Genomic DNA, 19054 nt, shown 5'->3' on the forward strand with positions numbered 1-19054 from the left:
CTGAGCAGGGTAGACGGGGAAAGCACACACGCCGTGAGCGGGGGCGAACCCAGTGCGGCCGAGACACTGCGAGCTTACCACACACACGCCAGAATTGCAGTGTTCCTTCCTCCCCACAGCACGATTGAACAAGCGAACCTAAAGAGATCACCTCCACCGCTTTGTTGCAGGGCGGAAATTAGATACTGAAGAGATCTCCAAACAGAAGCCAAATAAACAGAGGGAAGCGCTTTGGAAGGGACAGGCCAACAGATTAAGATCCCTGTAGTTAATACCGACTGCATTAAAAAGGACCTATAGATCTTGAAAAGTATAAGCAGGAATAAGGATCTATCTAAAACTGAGCAGATCCCACACTGCTCACAACAGCTCCAGAGAAAGTCCGGGATATATATATTTTTTACTATTATTATTTTTTTTTTTTTAATTTTTTTTTTTAATTTTTTTTAATTAAAAAAAATTTTTTTTTCTCTTCTTTCCTTTTTCTTCAAGTCCTCTATTACACCTTTAACTTTCATTTTCATAACCCACTATTAACTTGCAAAAAAAAAAACCCTATTTTTGAAGCAAACTACATACATATATCTTATACCTTTTGTGTTTTCTTTTTTTTAATGTTTTTTTTCTGTTCTACATTTTTTTACTGTTTCTTTTTTTACTGTTTTACTGTTTTTTTTCTTTTTACACTGTTTCCTTTTTTCTTTTTTTTTTAGATTGTAAGTTTTATAAGAGTCTAACCTCTACTCTAGATTTTTAATCTTTGTTTTACATATTTGATATCAACTTTGTACATTTAAGAACCCAATCTTTAGGACCCATTTTTACTCAGGAGTGTGATCACTGGCCTGATCACTCTCTCCCCCTATTGATGCTCTTTCTTCTCCCCCAGGGAACCTCTATCTCCCACCCTCCTCCTTCTCTTCTCAACCCAACTCTGTGAATCTCTGAGGGTGTTCTGGGTACCGGACAACACTTCAGGAACAGGATACTGCCCAGATCTCTCTCTCCCCTCTTAATTCCTCCCTTTCTACTCATGCTCACCTCTATTACCTTCCTCCCCCCTCTCTATGTATCTCTGTGAATCACTCTGAGGGTTCCAAACTGTGGAAAGCACAGAGGGAAGTGCTTACTGGCTAGATTGTTCTCTCCACATTTGAATTCCCCTCTTCCCCTCCTGGTCACCTCAACCCACCCCCCCCACCTCATCTCTCCATGTAACTCAGTGAACCTTTCTGGGTATCCCTCACTGTGGAGAATCTTTTCACCATTAACCTAAAAGTTTTATTATTGAGGCTGTATGGAAGGAGAAGTCTTGAGGCTACTGCAAGAATAAGACTGAAAGCCAGGGGAAACATTAATTAATAAGAGACCATCCAATAGCTTCCATAAATTCACTGAAACCAAGCTCCACCCAAGAGACAATAAGTTCCAGAGCAAGACATACCACACAAATTCTCCAGCAACGCAGGAACATAGACCTGAGCATCAATATACAGGCTGCCCAGAGGCACACCAAATCCATAGACATCTCAAAAATTAATACTGGTCACTCCATTACACTCTAGAGAGCAGAAATCCAGCTCCACCCACCAGAACACCGACACAAGCTCCCCCAACCAGGAAACCTTGACAAGCCACCTGTCCAACCCCAACCGCAGTGAGAAACCTCCACAACAAAGAGGAACTTCATACTACCAGAATACAGAAGGGCCACGCCTAACACAGCAATCTAAACAAGATGAAAAGGCAGAGAAATACTCAGCAAGTAAAGGAAAATGAGAAATGCCCACAAAGCCAAACAAAAGAGGAGGAGATAGGGAATCTATCTGAAAAAGAATTTAGAATAAGGATAATAAAAATGATCCAAAATCTTGAAAGCAAAATGGAGTTACAGATAAATAGCCTGGAGACAAAGATTGAGAAGATGCAAGAAATGTTTATCAAGGACTTAGAAGAAATAAAAAGGAATCAATATAGAATGAATAATGAAATAAAGGAGATAAAAGACACTCTGGAGGGAACCAACAGTAGAATAACGGAGGCAGAAGATAGGATAAGTGAGGTAGAAGATAGAATGATGGAAATAAACGAAGCAGAGAGGAAAAAAGAAAAAAGAATCAAAAGAAATGAGGAAAACCTCCGGGACCTCTGGGACAATATGAAACGCCCCAACATTCGAATCATAGGAGTCCCAGAAGAAGAAGATAAAAGGAAAGGCCATGAAAAAATACTCGAGGAGATAATAGTTGAGAATTTCCCTAAATTGAGGAAAGAAATAGTCACAGAAGTCCAAGAAACCCAGAGAGTTCCAAACAGGATAAACCCAAGGCGAAACACCCCAAGACACATATTAATCAAATTAACAAAGATCAAACACAAAGAACAAATATTAAAAGCAGCAAGGGAAAAACAACAAATAACACACAAGGGGATCCCCATAAGGATAACAGCTGATCTTTCAATAGAAACCCTTCAGGCTAGAAGGGAATGGCAGGACATACTTAAAGTAATGAAAGAGAATAATCTACAACCCAGATTACTGTACCCAGCAAGGATCTCATTCAGATATGAAGGAGAATTCAAAAGCTTTACAGACAAGCAAGAGCTGAGGGAATTCAGCACCACCAAACCAGCTCTCCAGCAAATGCTAAAGGATCTTCTCTAAACAGGAAACACAGAAAGGATGTTTCAACACGAACTCAAAACAACAAAGTAAATGGCAACGGGATCATACTTATCAATAATTACCTTAAATGTAAATGGGTTGAATGCCCCAACCAAAAGACAAAGGGTTGCTGAATGGATACAAAAACAAGACCCCTATATATGCTGTCTACAAGAAACCCACCTCAAAACTAGGGACACACACAGGCTGAAAGTGAAAGGATGGAAAAACATATTCCATGCAAACGGAGACCAAAAGAAAGCAGGAGTCGCAATACTCATTTCAGATAAAATAGACTTTAAAATAAAGGATGTGAAAAGGGACAAAGAAGGACACTACATAAAGATCAAAGGATCAATTCAAGAAGAAGACGTAACAATCATAAATATATATGCACCCAACATAGGAGCACCACAATATATAAGGCAAATACTAACAAGTATGAAAGGGGAAATTAACAATAACACAATAATAGTGGGAGACTTTAATACTCCACTCACGCATATGGATAGATCAACTAAACAGAAAATTAACAAGGAAACACAAACTTTAAATGATACAATAGACAAATTAGATTTAATTGATATTTACAGGACTTTCCACCCCAAAACAATCAATTTTACCTTTTTCTCAAGTGCACATGGAACTTTCTCCAGGATAGATCACATCCTGGGCCATAAATCTAGCCTTGGTAAATTCAAAAAAATTGAAATCATCCCAGCCATCTTCTCTGACCACAATGCAGTAAGATTAGACCTCAATTACAGGAAAAAAACTATTAAAAGTTCCAACATATGGAGGCTAAACAACACGCTTCTGAATAACCAACAAATCACAGAAGAAATCAAAAAAGAAATAAAATTATGCATAGAAACGAATGAAAATGAAAGCACAACAACCCAAAACCTATGGGACACTGTAAAAGCAATACTAAGGGGAAGGTTCATAGCAATACAGGCGTACCTCAAGAAACAAGAAAAAAATCAAATAAATCAACTAACTCTACACCTAAAGCAACTAGAGAAGGAAGAAATGAAAAACCCCAGGGTCAGTAGAAGGAAAGAAATCTTAAAAATTAGGGCAGAAATAAATGCAAAAGAAACAAAAGAGACCATAGCAAAAATCAACAAAACTAAAAGCTGGTTTTTCGAGAAGATAAACAAAATTGATAAGCCATTAGCCAGACTCATCAAGAAACAAAGGGAGAAGAATCAGATCAACAAAATTAGAAATGAAAATGGAGAGATCACAACAGACTCCACAGAAATACAAAGGATCATAAGAGACTACTACCAACAGCTATATGCCAATAAAATGGACAACTTGGAAGAAATGGACAAATTCTTAGAAAAGTATAACTTTCCAAAACTGAACCAGGAAGAAATAGAAGATCTTAACAGACCCATCACAAGCACGGAAATCGAAACTGTAATCAGAAATCTTCCAGCAAACAAAAGCCCAGGACCAGACGGCTTCACAGCGGAATTCTACCAAAAATTTAGAGAAGAGCTAACACCTATCCTACTCAAACTCTTCCAGAAAATTGCAGAAGATGGTAAACTTCCAAACTCATTCTATGAGGCCACCATCACCCTAATTCCAAAACCAGACAAAGATGTCACAAAAAAGGAAAACTACAGGCCAATATCACTGATGAACATAGATGCAAAAATCCTTAATAAAATTCTAGAAAACAGAATCCAACATCATATTAAAAAGATCATACATCATGACCAAGTGGGCTTTATCCCAGGAATGCAAGGGTTTTTTAACATCCGCAAATCAATCAATGTAATACACCACATTAACAAATTGAAAGAAAAAAACCATATGGTTATCTCAATAGATGCAGAAAAAGCCTTTGACAAAATTCAGCATCCATTTATGATTAAAACCCTCCAGAAAGCAGGAATAGAAGGAACATATCTCAACATAATAAAAGCTATATATGACAAACCCACAGCAAACATTATCCTCAATGGTGAAAAATTGAAAGCATTTCCCCTAAAGTCAGGAACAAGGCAAGGATGCCCACTTTCACCACTACTATTCAACATAGTTTTGGAAGTTTTGGCCACAGCAATCAGAGCTGAAAAAGAAATAAAAGGAATACAGATAGGAAAAGAAGAAGTAAAACTCTCACTGTTTGCAGATGACATGATCCTCTACATAGAAAACCCTAAAGACTCTACTAGAAAATTACTAGAGTTGATCAATGAATATAGTAAAGTTGCAGGATATAAAATTAACACACAGAAATCCCTTGCATTCCTATACTCCAATATTGAGAAAACAGAAAGAGAAATTAAGGAAACAATACCATTCACCACTGCATCAAAAAGAATAAAATACTTAGGAATATATCTACCTAAAGAAACAAAAGACTTATATATAGAAAACTATAAAACACTGATGAAAGAAATCAAAGAGGACACAAACAGATGGAGAAATATACCGTGTTCATGGATTGGAAGAATTAATATAGTGAAAATGAGTATTCTACCCAAAGCAATCTACAGATTCAATGCAATCCCTATCAAGCTACCAATGGTATTTTTCACAGAACTAGAACAAATCATCTCACAATTTGTATGGAAATACAAGAAACCTCGAATAGCCAAAGCAATCTTGAGGAAGAAGAATGGAACTGGAGGAATCAACCTGCCTGACTTCAGGCTCTACTACAAAGCCACAGTCATCAAGACAGTATGGTATTGGCACAAAGATAGAAATATAGATCAATGGAACAAAATAGAAAGCCCAGAGATAAACCCACGCACATATGGACACCTTATCTTCGACAAAGGAGGCAAGAATATACAATGGAGAAAAGACAATCTCTTTAACAAGTGGTGCTGGGAAAACTGGTCAACCACTTGTAAAAGAATGAAACTAGAACACTTCCTAACACCGTACACAAAAATAAACTCAAAATGGATTAAAGATCTAAACGTAAGACCAGAAACAATAAAACTCCTAGAGGAAAACAGGCAAAACACTCTCCGACATAAATCACAGCAGGATCCTCCATGACCCACCTCCCAGAATATTGGAAAGAAAAGCAAAAATAAACAAATGGGACCTAATTAAAATTAAAAGCTTTTGCACAACAAAGGAAACTATAAACAAGGTGAAAAGACAGCCTTCAGAATGGGAGAAAATAATAGCAAATGAAGCAACAGACAAACAATTAATCTCAAAAATATACAAGCAACTTCTGCAGCTGTATTCCCGAAAAATAAACGACCCGATCAAAAAATGGGCCAAAGAACTAAACAGACATTTCTCCAAAGAAGACATACAGATGGCTAACAAACACATGAAAAGATGCTCAACATCACTCATTATTAGAGAAATGCAAATCAAAACCACAATGAGGTATCATTTCACACCAGTCAGAATGGCTGCTATCCAAAAGTCTACAAGCAATAAATGCTGGAGAGGGTGTGGAGAAAAGGGAACCCTCTTACACTGTTGGTGGGAATGCAAACTAGTACAGCCACTATGGAGAACAGTGTGGAGATTCCTTAAAAAACTGGGAATAGAACTGCCATATGACCCAGCAATCCCACTGCTGGGCATATACACCAAGGAAACCAGAATTGAAAGAGACGCGTGTACCCCAATGTTCATCGCAGCACTGTTTACAATAGCCAGGACATGGAAGCAACCTAGATGTCCATCAGCAGACGAATGGATAAGGAAGCTGTGGTACATATACACAATGGAATATTACTCAGCCATTAAAAAAAATACATTTGAATCGGTTCTACTGAGATGGATGAAACTGGAGCCCATTATACAGAGTGAAGTAAGCCAGAAAGAAAAACAACAATACAGTATACTAATGCATATATATGGAATTTGAAAGATGGTAACGATAAACCTATATGCGAGACAGAATAAGAGACACAGATGCATGGAACAATTTTATGGACTCTGAGGGAGAAGGTGAGGGTGGGACGTTCTGGGAGAATGGCATTGAGACATGTGTATTGTCATATGTGAAACAGAGCACCATTCCATGTTCGATGCATGTGACAAGGGCTCAGGGCCGGGGCAATGGGATGATCCAGAAGGATGGGATGGGGAGGGAGGTGGGTGGGGGGTCCGGGAAGGGGAACACATGTAAACCCTTGGCTGATTCATGTCAATGTATGGCAAAAACTATTACAATATTGTAAAGTAATTAGCCCCCAACTAAAATAAATAAATTTATAAAAAAATAAAATAAAATAAAATAAAAATAAATAAAAAGTACTATATTTAGCTGCAAAAAAAAAAAAAAAAAAGAAAAGTTTTTTGGCTTGAATGGGTAGGGTTATAGGTAAAGTTTTAATACTATTTTTTCTGTATCTAATATAGTTTTTATAATGCAAGTGTACTAAATTTTAGAGGGCTAACAAATAAAGTATTTCAATATAAAAAAAAAAAAAAAAAACTCAACATTCAAAAAACTAAGGTCATGGCATCCAGTCCCATCACTTCATGGCAAATAGATGGGGAAACAATGGAAACTTTACTTCCTTGGGCTCCAAAATCACTGCAGATGGTGACTGCAGCCATGAAAGTAAAAGACACTTACTCCTTGGAAGAAAAGCTATGACCAACCTAGACAGTATATTAAAAAGCAGAGACATTACTTTGCCAACAAAGGTCCATCTACTCACAGCTATGGTTTTTCCAGTAGTCACGTATAGATGTGAGAGTTTGAGTATAAAGAAAGCTGAGCACCAAAGATTGATGCTTTTGAACTGTGGTGGTGGAGGAGAATCTTGAAAGTCCCTCGGACTGCAAGGAGACCAAGCCAGTCAATCCTAAATGAAATCAGTCCTGAATACTCATTGGAAGGACTGATGCTGAAGCTGAAGCTCCAATACTTTGGCCACCTGATGTGAAGAGCCAACTCATTAGAAGAGACCATGATGCTGGGAAAGATTGAAGGCAGGAGGAGAGGGTATGACAAAGGATGAGATAGTTGGATGGCATCACCAACTCAATGGACATGAGTCTGAGGAAGCTCTGGTAGTTGGTGATGGACAGGGAAGCCTGGCATGCTGCAGTCCATGGGGTCACAAAGAGTTGGACACGACTGAGCGACTGAACTGACTGAACTGAAAGTTCAGCTAAGAGGAAAAGAATATTTCATCTACTGCTCTAGACACTTGCAAAATTTCCCCGCATATTAAGCTAGATCAAAAAAAGTAGGAATCTACAAGAATTGCCCTACTTTTAATTCATTTATCTCTTACTATTAATACCTACCTAGAGCTATGCTAAGCTTGTATTAATAAGTAATGCATTGAGTCACAGAGAAGTTAGGAAATTTGCTCAAGATCACTGTGCTAAAATGCAGCTGCACCACCCACATGAGCTCCAGAATGTTTTTTTACCTGGGTCTGCTTTGCACTAAGACTGTGAGGCTGTGGGGAGGGACTGTGGAAAAAATACTCGGTGAATCCCATTGTTTTGACTAAAGTAAGGTTGCTTTTGAGAAGACCAAAGAGGAAATTTCATCTTGCTTTTGATATTTCCTTGCATCTGAGGATGTATTTGGCTTTTTGATCCATGGAACTGTGAGAATTGTGTCAATAATGAACATTCTCTTTTCTTACTTGACACCACAAAACTTAAAGCCAGGGGTTTACCCTGCCCTCCTCCAATATATATTAGTCTTTGTGGTGTGAATTTAGCACCTGTTTTTTTTTTTTTAACTTTCTCATATATTTCTAATTTATATTTTTTATGGAGTTTATGACTCTTGTGAGCTTCTTTGAACCCCTTTGGGAATAAGGCAGGCCGTGTCCTGTTCATGTTTTTATGACTTGTGTGGTTAACTCTTCTATTTATCATTTAGGAAGTAGAAGCACAATTGGAAGAAGTGAAGAAGAAATCAGAAAATGAAATAAAGCAGCTGGAAGAAGAGAAAGCGGCCCTAAGTGTGAAGCTTCAGAATTCACTGCTTGAGGTAAGTCCTGAATAAACACTGTGCTTGGGAGTGATGGTTCTGAACTCAAGTTTTTGATTAACTAAGGTGCAGGAATCTCAGGAAGTCGCCCTGACTTTCGTACATTCAGCATCCTTGCAAGGAAAAAAAGACTTTAGCCTGACAGGAAGATGAGCTCAGGGGCATAAATTCAGCTGCAAGTAACAGAGATTTATAGAGGCTTAACAAAGAGGCACTTAATGTCATATATAAAAGAAGGAGGCTGGAGGGTGCTGGCGTTGATTCTGTGGCTAAATAATATCAGGTCTGGAAAATCTGCAAACCTCTTGGTCCCGCCATCTCCCTACCTCCCGGCTGTTATCAGTTTTCTGGGCATTAGATACTTCTGCTTTTGTGGACTCTTTTCTTCATCAAAAAGAATTAAAAATTTTAATTTGTAACTTCATTGCCATGAAGGTGAATACAGCAAGGCTGCATTTTTTCCTTCAAATTTTGAATGAAAACATTTTCATGGTCCCTAAATGTATCATAGGTCCCTGACACTGCACGTAGGAGAAGTTGGCTCAGATTCCCCTTGGTTGTGAGAATGACTGTCGCTGACCAGTTGTCATGTCCAAATTTAAAACAGGAAATGAGTAGGGGCGGGGGTGACCAGGCCTGCCCACTTCATTAGGAAAACAAAAGGGTGTACCAAAGCCCCTAGCTGACTCCTACTCCCATTGGTGACATCTGTGCCACATGGCTAGCCTGGGAAAGCAAGGATTTAACTATCAGGCCTCCATCCTGGAGCCCAGGCAGAAGAGTGGGCTATGAAATGAATGTGAACCAGCTGAACTATGGGGTTTTCTTCTTGGGCCCATCTGTCCAAACCACCCAGGGACCAAGTTCAAAGTTTAAAAGCACTGTGGATAGTATTACTGGGGCAAAAACTTGCCACTGGACTCTATTCATCCTTCAACACTATTAACACTGTGCCAGAACTCCTGGACGGTTTTTTGCTGTAAGTTCTCTGCAGTAGTACCTACCTCATAGTGATTGTTAGGAGAATTAAGAGTTAATACTGTAAAATGCTTAGGTCTGTGCCTGACACAGAGCAAGCACATCGTTAATGATGCTCTTTTTATATTTGACATATGTCTACTGAATGTTGTTGTGATTGTTAAGTGTGCATCTGTCTCCTCCATTAGATGACAGCTCTTTGAATGCAGGGATGACATTTCACCTCACCATCTTGCTCTCAGGCTTTTTCTTCTCCTTCCCACCTTATGCCTACCATGGTACCTGAGCAGCATTAGTTTCAGCAACATCTGAGTTTCCTTTATGGTTATTAACCTTGTTCTTCTCAAAGTATAGAGCTGGGAAACCAATCTGTTTAATTCACACTCTACATTTAGTTGGTTAATAATAATCAAAATAATTAAGGCCTTACAATGTAATAGCATCCTGTAGCCACCCGTGTCTCATATTATCTGTACAATTCTTGAACATTGTTCCTTTTCTTTACCAACTAACTTTGTAAAAAAAGAAATAGGGTGGCCTTCCAGGAGTGGTATGAAAACCAGTGGAAACCATGCTATAGCTTTGGTATAGTTATATGGACATGAATAATTTAAAGGGGAGTGTTGGATATTGTAAACATGCCAGGTTCATTGTCTTCTGGAGAAACTAAGCAACTAGCTAACTAGAAATGGCCCCTCAAGAAGCATGTCTGGGATTTGTCTAGTGAGATACTGTCCTCAGAAGTGATTAACTCAAAGGAATAGGCTCCCAGATTAATGTCCACAGCCAGGTGGTAGGACTTTGCTTCATCGCTGAATATTTCTATTCTTCTATTTCAGGTTTTAAGGCTGGAAGAATTTATCCAACAGAATAAGGCATGTCCCCCAAGAGGCAATGAAAGGCCCCAGGAATTGGACTGCCAGCACTGCAACATTTTAGAGACCCAGGTAACCTCTAGCTTTTTCTACTTTAATTAAGGATATTTTTCTTCTCCTTTTCAGCACTTCGGTGTCCCCAGTGACGCATGCTGGCATTAATGGGCCCTTTTATTTCCCCTCTCAGAGCTGCCAAAATGCCTGGGAAAAAAAATCATTACAAAATCAATTTGCAACAACCATGAAGAAAATAGAGTTCTGAGTAATTATCTGCATGGTTTGAAAAAGAACAAGGCTTGTCAGATAAATCTTCCCTCTCTCTCTGAGAGCAACCTGGCTGGCAGACAAAGGGGCACTAGACTAGAATAGGGTCTTTAGTTCTGCCTGGAGCATGAAGCCTAACAGTAATCACAATGCCCCCTTGCATCCCTCCGCATCTACATCCATATCCATGATATCTGTTACTCTCATGGTAGCCCTCCCACATGATGCTGCCCTTTTTTAAGGGATGGTGCTTCAGGATAGAATCTAGTTTCTGTTTGTCTCTGTCAGGCTCATGCTGGGCTGTGTTCTTTCCCTAGGGTTGCCATAATGAATTACCACACCCTTGGGGCTTAAACGACAAAAATGTATTGTCTCACAGTTTTGAAGACTGAAAGTCCAAAATCACAGTGTGAGCAGGGTTGGCTTCTTCAGGTAGCTCTGGGTAGAGTCTGTTCCATGCCTCTCTCCAGCTTCTGGCAGTTGGTGGCACTCCTTGGCATTCCTTGGCTTGTCACCACATCACTCCAGTCTCTGCCTCTATCATCACACGGCCACCTTCATGGTGTGTCTCTGGGTCCTCATATGGCCTTCTTATAGGGACACTGCTGCTGCTGCTGCTGCTAAGTCGCTTCAGTCGTGTCCAACTCTGTGTGACCCCATAGACGGGGGCCCACCGGGCTCGCCCGTCCCCGGGATTCTCCAGGCAAGAATACTGGAGTGGGTTGCCGTTTCCTTCTCCAGTGCATGAAAGGGAAAAGTGAAAGTGAAGTCGCTCAGTCGTGTCCGACTCCTAGCGACCCCATGGACTGCAGCCTACCAGGCTCCTCGGTCCATGGGACTTTCCAGGCAAGAGCACTGGAGTGGGGTGCCATTGCCTTCTCCATAGGGACACTAGTCATTGGATTTAGGGCTAACCCTAATCCAGTATGACCTTATTTTAACTAATTACATCTGCAAAAGCCCAGCTTGCAAGTAAAGTCACTTCTCTAGGTGCTGGAGTTAGGACTTCAGTGTCTCTTCTTGGGGGGCACAATTTAACCTAAAATATAGGCACTCAGTTAACATTCCTTGCATAATGTCAGAACATAAATTCTTCCTGTGAAGTTCATGTTTGAGCACCTTGGCCTGAAGGACCCTTTTGGTTCCTATTTCAGCTTACCTCTTAATCTTTACAGCTGGGCCCATCAAAAATCCATTGCCTAAATTTCATATATTTTATTGCTGCCTCAAATTTTCAGTATACTTCAGACTCCAGGTGGGAAAACACTATGTAGGTGAGTCTGAATCTCACTGCTTTGTCCTCATCCATGTAATCCACCCATTTCCCTGTGCCTGCATGTCTTCAGAAACTATAGGTTCTCTTTGTTGATTCCAGTCCTGTTTTGCAAACATCCCTACTGGGATAACCCATACTTAACCTTAACCACATATTCACCAGGATAGAAGTGAGTCAAAAATCTAGTGGCTATGGATTTGAATAACAATATTGGTCAGTTATACAGCACTGTCTCCATTCATGACCTCATTGGAATTTGTGTAACCCTGTAGTGTAACCAATTTACAAAAGAGGTAAATGAAGGACAGAGAAGGTAGGTGACTCACTCCTGGTCACAGGCAGATAAGCAGCCGAGACAGGATGGAGCTAGGTCTGTGGCTCTGATCCCCGACTCTTCCTGTAACAGTATCAGCACATGTCCAGGATGCCTTCCAGATAAAATAAGCTATAGTTGTATGTCTTGGGATTAAGGAGAGTGGCCAGGACTCCCCACATTTTCTCCTCTGACACCCAGACGTGGGAGAAATTCTTGAGCAACCCTCATTGCCCCTGCATAAGCTTGGAGGAGAAATAAAAGAACACAGATACATTTATCAGCAGGGCTGGCCCTTCCTGACTGAGGCCATCCCATCCTTTCTGAAAATGTCTGCTTGCAGAACATACAGGTATTTTCATTCTCTGTGAGTTTCTCAAGAAACAGCCTCATGAGCTATCATTCAACAAGAAGAACTCCTGGCCCTGGGGACAGCTGAACTTTTCACCAGTTCCCTGTGGGATTTCCCAGAAAGATTCTTCCTCAAATATTGGAGAATTTCTCAGATCCTCAAAGTGACTGTGGTAGGGAGATGGGACAGAATTGGCTGGGATCTTGAGTGATGAGATTCAAATTAAAGGAAGGTTAATAAGCTAGAAATAAATAATAATGAAGCTCCAGAAGATTACACAGCAGGCTGTATTTTCAGGAGGGAACACACACACACACACACACACACACACACACACACAAATTCTAGGTATGTTCCAGGACTGATGTACAAGGGCCAGAGCTTTCATTGCAGCTCAAGTTCTCTCAGCCTTGGCACTTGACTTTTGGACTGGGTGATTTTTTGTTAAGGGACTTCCCTGTGCATTGTGGGATGTTTTGTAGCATCCTTGTCTTCTACCCACCAAATGCCAGTAGCACTCCCTCTGCAATCAAAATGTCTCAACCAAAAACTTCTCCAGACATTGACAAATGTTTCCTTGGGCCCATAGTCATCCACCTGAGAACCACTGCTGTAGCTAGAAAGGCAAGTCCTAGAGAAGTTTAAGGGCTACAGTCCATGGGGTCGCAAAGAATCAGACACGACTGAGCAACTATACACATAGAAGTTTAAATACAAGTGCACATTGAAAACCTTGGGTTGGTTCATCATGAAACTCAGCTCTCATCTGACCCTTCTGGGTCTAGACAACGATCCCTCCAAGAACTCAGTTCTAGACAGAAGTAAAGAAGGAAGAACCTTCATGAGTATCAATTCTGCTTGATTCAACTCAACATGTATGTTATTCATTCATTCCACAGTCATCTGTGAAACAATGACATAAACAGTACATGTAAATGCTCAGTAGGTGCTAACTCTTACCGTTGTAGGATTTGCTAGGTCCAGTGGTGTGAGAAGCTTGAACATTAAGAGATTTGCTGCATTGCACTCCATCAAGGTTGTCAATGTACCCCCACAGCAGCACATGCAAGTGCCTGTTTCCCCACAACCTTACCGACACAACCAGTTACACAACTTTCTGAGCGTGGTCAAGCTATATCAGAGAAAATTTATAATTTAGTTCAGATATTTTTGTCCAGCAAAATCTATGCCAACCAAGCAAGTCAATGTGTGGATGGTGTGTGAGCAGTGTACTACAGTGCAGTGAACCCTGCACTCACACAGGACACAACAAAGGTTGTTCTTAGCTGTTCTGCCAAAGCATTTCAGTGAGTCAAGAGAGATATAAATAATAAGGTCGAGACTTTTCGCTCCATTCCCAGAATACACAGAGGGAGGGCTGCCAACCCTGGGTGTGGCTCTGTCTGCACCATAGACAGCTGAGACTCCATTGAGCCTTTTATCCTGGCCTCTCATGTCTGGTCTCCTTGATTCTCTTAGGTTCACAGTGTTCTTCATTAGTTTCCAGAAAGTCATGTGAGTCTTGGTAATTTTCACAGAAACTTTTTTTGTGGAAGATTCTGGTGTCTGGGTCTCAGTGAGCTGGGGACAGAGAAGGGGTGAAGTTTTCATAGATCCTTGCCTGCACCTTCTCCAGAAGAAAAAGGAAAGTCATTTGTGGTCATTATTATTCAAGTCATTTCGCCTCAACAAGTATTTATGAGGGCTGTCGTTAAGAGAAGCCCAGGGCTGGATGAGTGAGGGTGGTCCTCAGAGAGCTCCATTTCAAATGCAGGAAGTAAATATTATATAATTACCTCTCTGGCATCAGTTTACTCACTGTTCCTAGTGGCAAACAGATCAAGTGCCAAAAATACAGTGCTGTACACAGTCCCACACAACAACCCTATGAGGCAATTGTTATTATCCTCGCTTTACAGATAGGAAAACTGAGGCCCAAAGAGGAACACCAGTGTCCAAACTGCAGTTCTGTACTGCTTTTCATTAGTAAAGTGGCAGACATGATTCCTGCCCTCCACCCGAGACTTGTAATAAACACAAGAAAGCACATGAAGTCACTTTTCAAAACTGTTAAAAGAGTCTATAATGTAAGTGACTTTGTAGTATCTATTACAGTCCCTGTAATCATTTCTGCAAAACCCCATTGCATTAGGTGTTCTATTTTTAAGATGTACATAATGCTGCCTTTGAAAGATTGTCAAATGAACTTGAGAAAGACTTTCAATATTTCCTTCCTGAAGATTTCCTGGGTGTGGGTGTTCCTTTAAAATAGAAACAACCCAGATGAGGTTCACTGCCTAGAAAATGAAAGATGAAGACCTAATGTGACTGTGGGTTTAAAATAACCAGCCATTTGCTTGGGAGGAGTTGGGAGGAGGCTTTTGCAGTGGATGGTTAGGGGAGAAGCAGAGCTATTTATTTTCTGTGCATACTTTAGTGATGGAGAGAGTGCTAGACAGAACCTGAGAAATGCCTGATGGGGAATGCAAGAGTGTGAATTAGGGGCAATTAACTCAGGATACACCCAGAGTGGCTCAGTGTTGGTCCTGGGAGACACTCACTGGGATCCCAAGCAGACAACCAGAAAAGGGATGCTGGAGAGGCTGCCCCATTTGAAATTCAGAGAAATGAGTATTGGTGAGCTTGAAAGTGCTCTTTCAGCCTACTGTTCATTTCCATGATCAGGTTCATTTGAGAAATATTCAGATGGCACCCCAGTTCCTTTGGAATGATACACTCTGACCCAAAATACCAGGTACAGAAGGTAGGGTGGTGAAGGAGATGAATGCTTGCCATTTATATGGTCTGTTGGCCCCCTCTGCTGAACCATTAGTTTGTTGAGATCAAGAATTATATCTTATTAATCTCTGTCCTTCCAGCACCTAACATACCCACATGTGGCAGATGTTTGCACCTCCTTGTATATTAACTGATCCATGACATGGCAACTGAATGAATGGAGCTGAGGGTACTGTTTCAAGCTGGATTAGGAACACCTTCAAAAATTACCCTTGTCCAGAGGATGATTTAAAGGAACACTGGGGTCCTTTAATTACTTGCAGGGAGGGGGAGGACCCATCTCCTTTTTGGGGGAAGGATATCCTTGTCTTTGGTTTTCTCGGGGCTGGAAACAAGTAAACAGAAACAGAAAAGATTACTGAGTTTATCTCCCCGTTGATTTGGGAAGCAGCCTTCATCTATCAGGTTGATTTTAAATGTCTGATTTGCAGATACTTTTCAGTAATATGTTCATACCGCAGTTTGAACTCACCCAGTTAGGCCCTGATACTGGCAGCTGGTGATCATGCTAACACAACAGAGTGCCAGTGCAATCACATGGAAGTCTGGACTTTTCTGACTTTAGATCCCCCTCTGCAACACAAGGACAGGGTTGTCTTTCCTGCCCACCTCCCTGAGTTGCAGGCGTCCATGAGTAACTGCATGGAAATGGGTGGATGCTATGCAGTGGGGAGCTGGTGTAGTCATCTGAACGCATCGTCAGCCTTTTTAAGCATTTTCCATCCTCTCCTGTTTCTGGACTCCTGCCCAGGATGCCTTTAAATATATCAGTGGTCGATAAGGTGGCCCAGAAATTACATCCTGCACATTCTCTTTCACAGTCTTCACAGTGGCTCAGAGTACATTTGAAATTCTTTTTCATCTTCATAACTGTCATGAGATCTTTGTCCATTATTCATGGTGCTTTAAGTTCCTTCTCCCTTTTTCCTTGATCAGTCTTAGCAGTAGTTTGATGTGTCTTTTCAAAAAGCCAGCTTTCAGATGTGCTGGTCAGATCTGTCTTTTTCCATGCCATTAATTTTGTCTTTCATACTTCTTTCCTTCTACTTACTTTGGGTTTATTATGCTATCCTTTTTCTAACTTCTTAAATGTTCTATAATAAATACATTTAAGGCTATAAATTTCCCTCTCAGTGTATGTCTTTAGCTGTATCCCAGAGTTTTGAAGTTTATCTCATTTTTTAAACCTACTTTCTTACTGTCTTCTAAATTTTTTGCATTGTCATTAGATAATGTGGGCTATAAAATGTCAACACTCTAGCTATGCTGAAATTTGCTTTGTAGCCTGCTATGGAGTCAGTTTTTTAAAAATATTTCCTATGTGATAGCCAAAAAGTATATATTCTGTTTGGTTGTTTAAGGTTTGTTGTTGTTGTTCAGTTACTAACTCGTATCTGACTCTTTGTGACCCCCATGGTTAAAGCTTATATATTTAAACTCTAGTTCCGTGGTGTTCACCAAATGACCCTGGGCAAGGTTCACCACCTTTAAAATGGTACGATTCTCGCCTCATAGAGTGGAGGGCGCACACTAAGCATTATATAAACATTAACAGTGATTATTGTTCTTTTTTAGTTACTAGATTCAGCTTATTAATCTTGTTCAAATCTTCCATTTGCTAGCTTATTTTGTGTACCTGATATATGAGTCTCTGAGAAGTGTGTATTAAAATCTCCCATTGTAAATTTGCCTGTTCCTCCCTACATTTCTGAACATTTTGCCTAATGTTTTCAGGCTCTGTTGCTAGGTCCCTACAAGTTCATTATTTGAGCTTTGTAGTGAATGATTCATTTTACTAGGCTTCCCTGATAGCTCAGTTGGTAAAAAAATCAGCTTGCATGTAGGAGACTTGGGTTCAATTCCTGGGTTGGAAAGATCCACTGGGGAAGGGATAGGCTACCCACTCCAGTATTCTTGGGCTTCCCTTGTGGCTCAGCTGGTAAAGAATCCTCCCGTAATGCAGGAGACCTGGGTTCAATTCCTGGGTTGGGAAGATCCTCTGGAGAAGGGAAAGGCTACCCACTTCAGTATTCTGGCCGAGAGAGAATTCCATCGACTGTATAGTCCATGGGGTCACAAAGATTCATTTCACTAGGGTAGAGATATTCATGTTGAACTAAGACAATTCTTATTTATTGTGATTATTGGTACCATTAGGATTGTTACATCATAAATAGGAAGAGATGGGATTTAAACATAGGCAGTTTGCTGCCAGAGCCCAAGTTTTAAACAAGGGAAGGTCTCTTGGTTGTGGTGAGTAAAGTGAGGCAGCTAGACATGTAAATATCATAGGGTAGAGCATTGCAGGTGGCCAGAACAACCAGTGCAAAGGCCCCGAGGCAAGTACATGCTTGTTGTTTGGAGGAGGTAAGACCAAGAGTTCAGTTCTGGACATGTTACAGTTTGAGAAGCTTATTAAGCATCTGAGTGATGTCTGGAGGGCAGTTGGATATACAAGTCCAGAGTTTAGGGGGAAACTTGGAAATGGAGATAAACTGTTTGTCATTAGTAGCCATGGAACTAGATGAGACACTAGGGAGTAAGACAGAAAAGAGAAGTCCAAGGACTGAGGTTTAGGACAGGAAAGGAGGAGGCTTTAGCAGAGGAGACAGAGAAGGAGTAGCTGAAAGAGAGGAGGAAACCCAGGAAAGGGGGCTGCTTGGAGGAGGGAAGGAACAGATATTCCAGTTCTGCAGAAAAGTTCAATTAACTAAAGCCCAAGGGGTGACCATTGGATTTGGAAACGGAGGTCCTCATTGGCCTTGACGTTGGTGACCTTTCATAGACATTAGAGTACATAGAAGGCAACCAGAGCAGTTTCATTCTGTGTCAAGGAGGGAGGGGAGACCAAGGACCCATCTTCCAGTCTCAGCTTTGCCTCTCTCATCAGCACGGGCATCTCTCATGGTCCCTGGAGCACGGTTTGAAAGCCAGAGATGTAACAAACCACTTTGTTTTACAGCTGATGAAGCTCAGGGCCAGAAAAACACAAGAGTGGCAGAGACACATAATTAGCAGAAAGCCCAGGTAGAAATTTATTATTATTTAATGAGATTTCTCAACAAAGGGATCTATCCTAGCCTGTTTTCCGTGGACAGTGGTTATTGTAACAAGCAGAAGAATCAAAATAAGAAAGCCTTCTTCACCTTTCTATCTCTGCTGAAAGAGGAAACGATACCATGAACAAATTTTATTGATAGAAAATTCTGAAACCTCATTATTAACTCATGGTTTCCATATTGTCCTCCCACCATACCCCACTTCTCAAGGCTTCTGATCAAGTTCCATGTTTTCTGATCCTGTATTATAGGATGTAGCAAACTGCCACCTGTAATATGAGTATAATAATAATACCAGTTGCTCACACTTATAGACCAGTGGCTGTTGCTGGCACTGTTCTCTGATCCCCACAACAGCCCCAGGGTTGCATTTCATTTCCATTCCTCTCTGATAGAAACCCTGGACAAGCTACATGCTTTAGTTTCTCTGTGCTTTAGTTTCATCAGCTGCATGACATGCTTGCTAGACTGAAAAGCAGGATACAGGGATCAGGGCTGACACTGC

The 19054-nt window shown here is 40.7% G+C and overlaps 1 protein-coding gene across 3 annotated transcripts in view; it reads left to right on the forward strand.

Moving 5' to 3' along the window:
- The window catches only part of FAM184B (family with sequence similarity 184 member B), a 161803-nt gene that overhangs the window by 110520 nt on the left and 32229 nt on the right, over positions 1-19054 (forward strand). For all 3 annotated transcript variants that reach the window (XM_081593534.1, XM_081593524.1, XM_081593543.1), the window contains exons 6-7: positions 8523-8633; positions 10451-10558. In XM_081593534.1, coding sequence (XP_081449660.1) covers positions 8523-8633; positions 10451-10558 — 219 coding nt within the window. The remainder of the gene's footprint in view (positions 1-8522; positions 8634-10450; positions 10559-19054) is intronic.

This window comes from Giraffa tippelskirchi, chromosome 1, assembly GCF_054371585.1.
Source record: "Giraffa tippelskirchi isolate mGirTip1 chromosome 1, T2T-mGirTip1v1.2.pri, whole genome shotgun sequence".
Taxonomy (NCBI): Eukaryota; Metazoa; Chordata; class Mammalia; order Artiodactyla; family Giraffidae; genus Giraffa; species Giraffa tippelskirchi.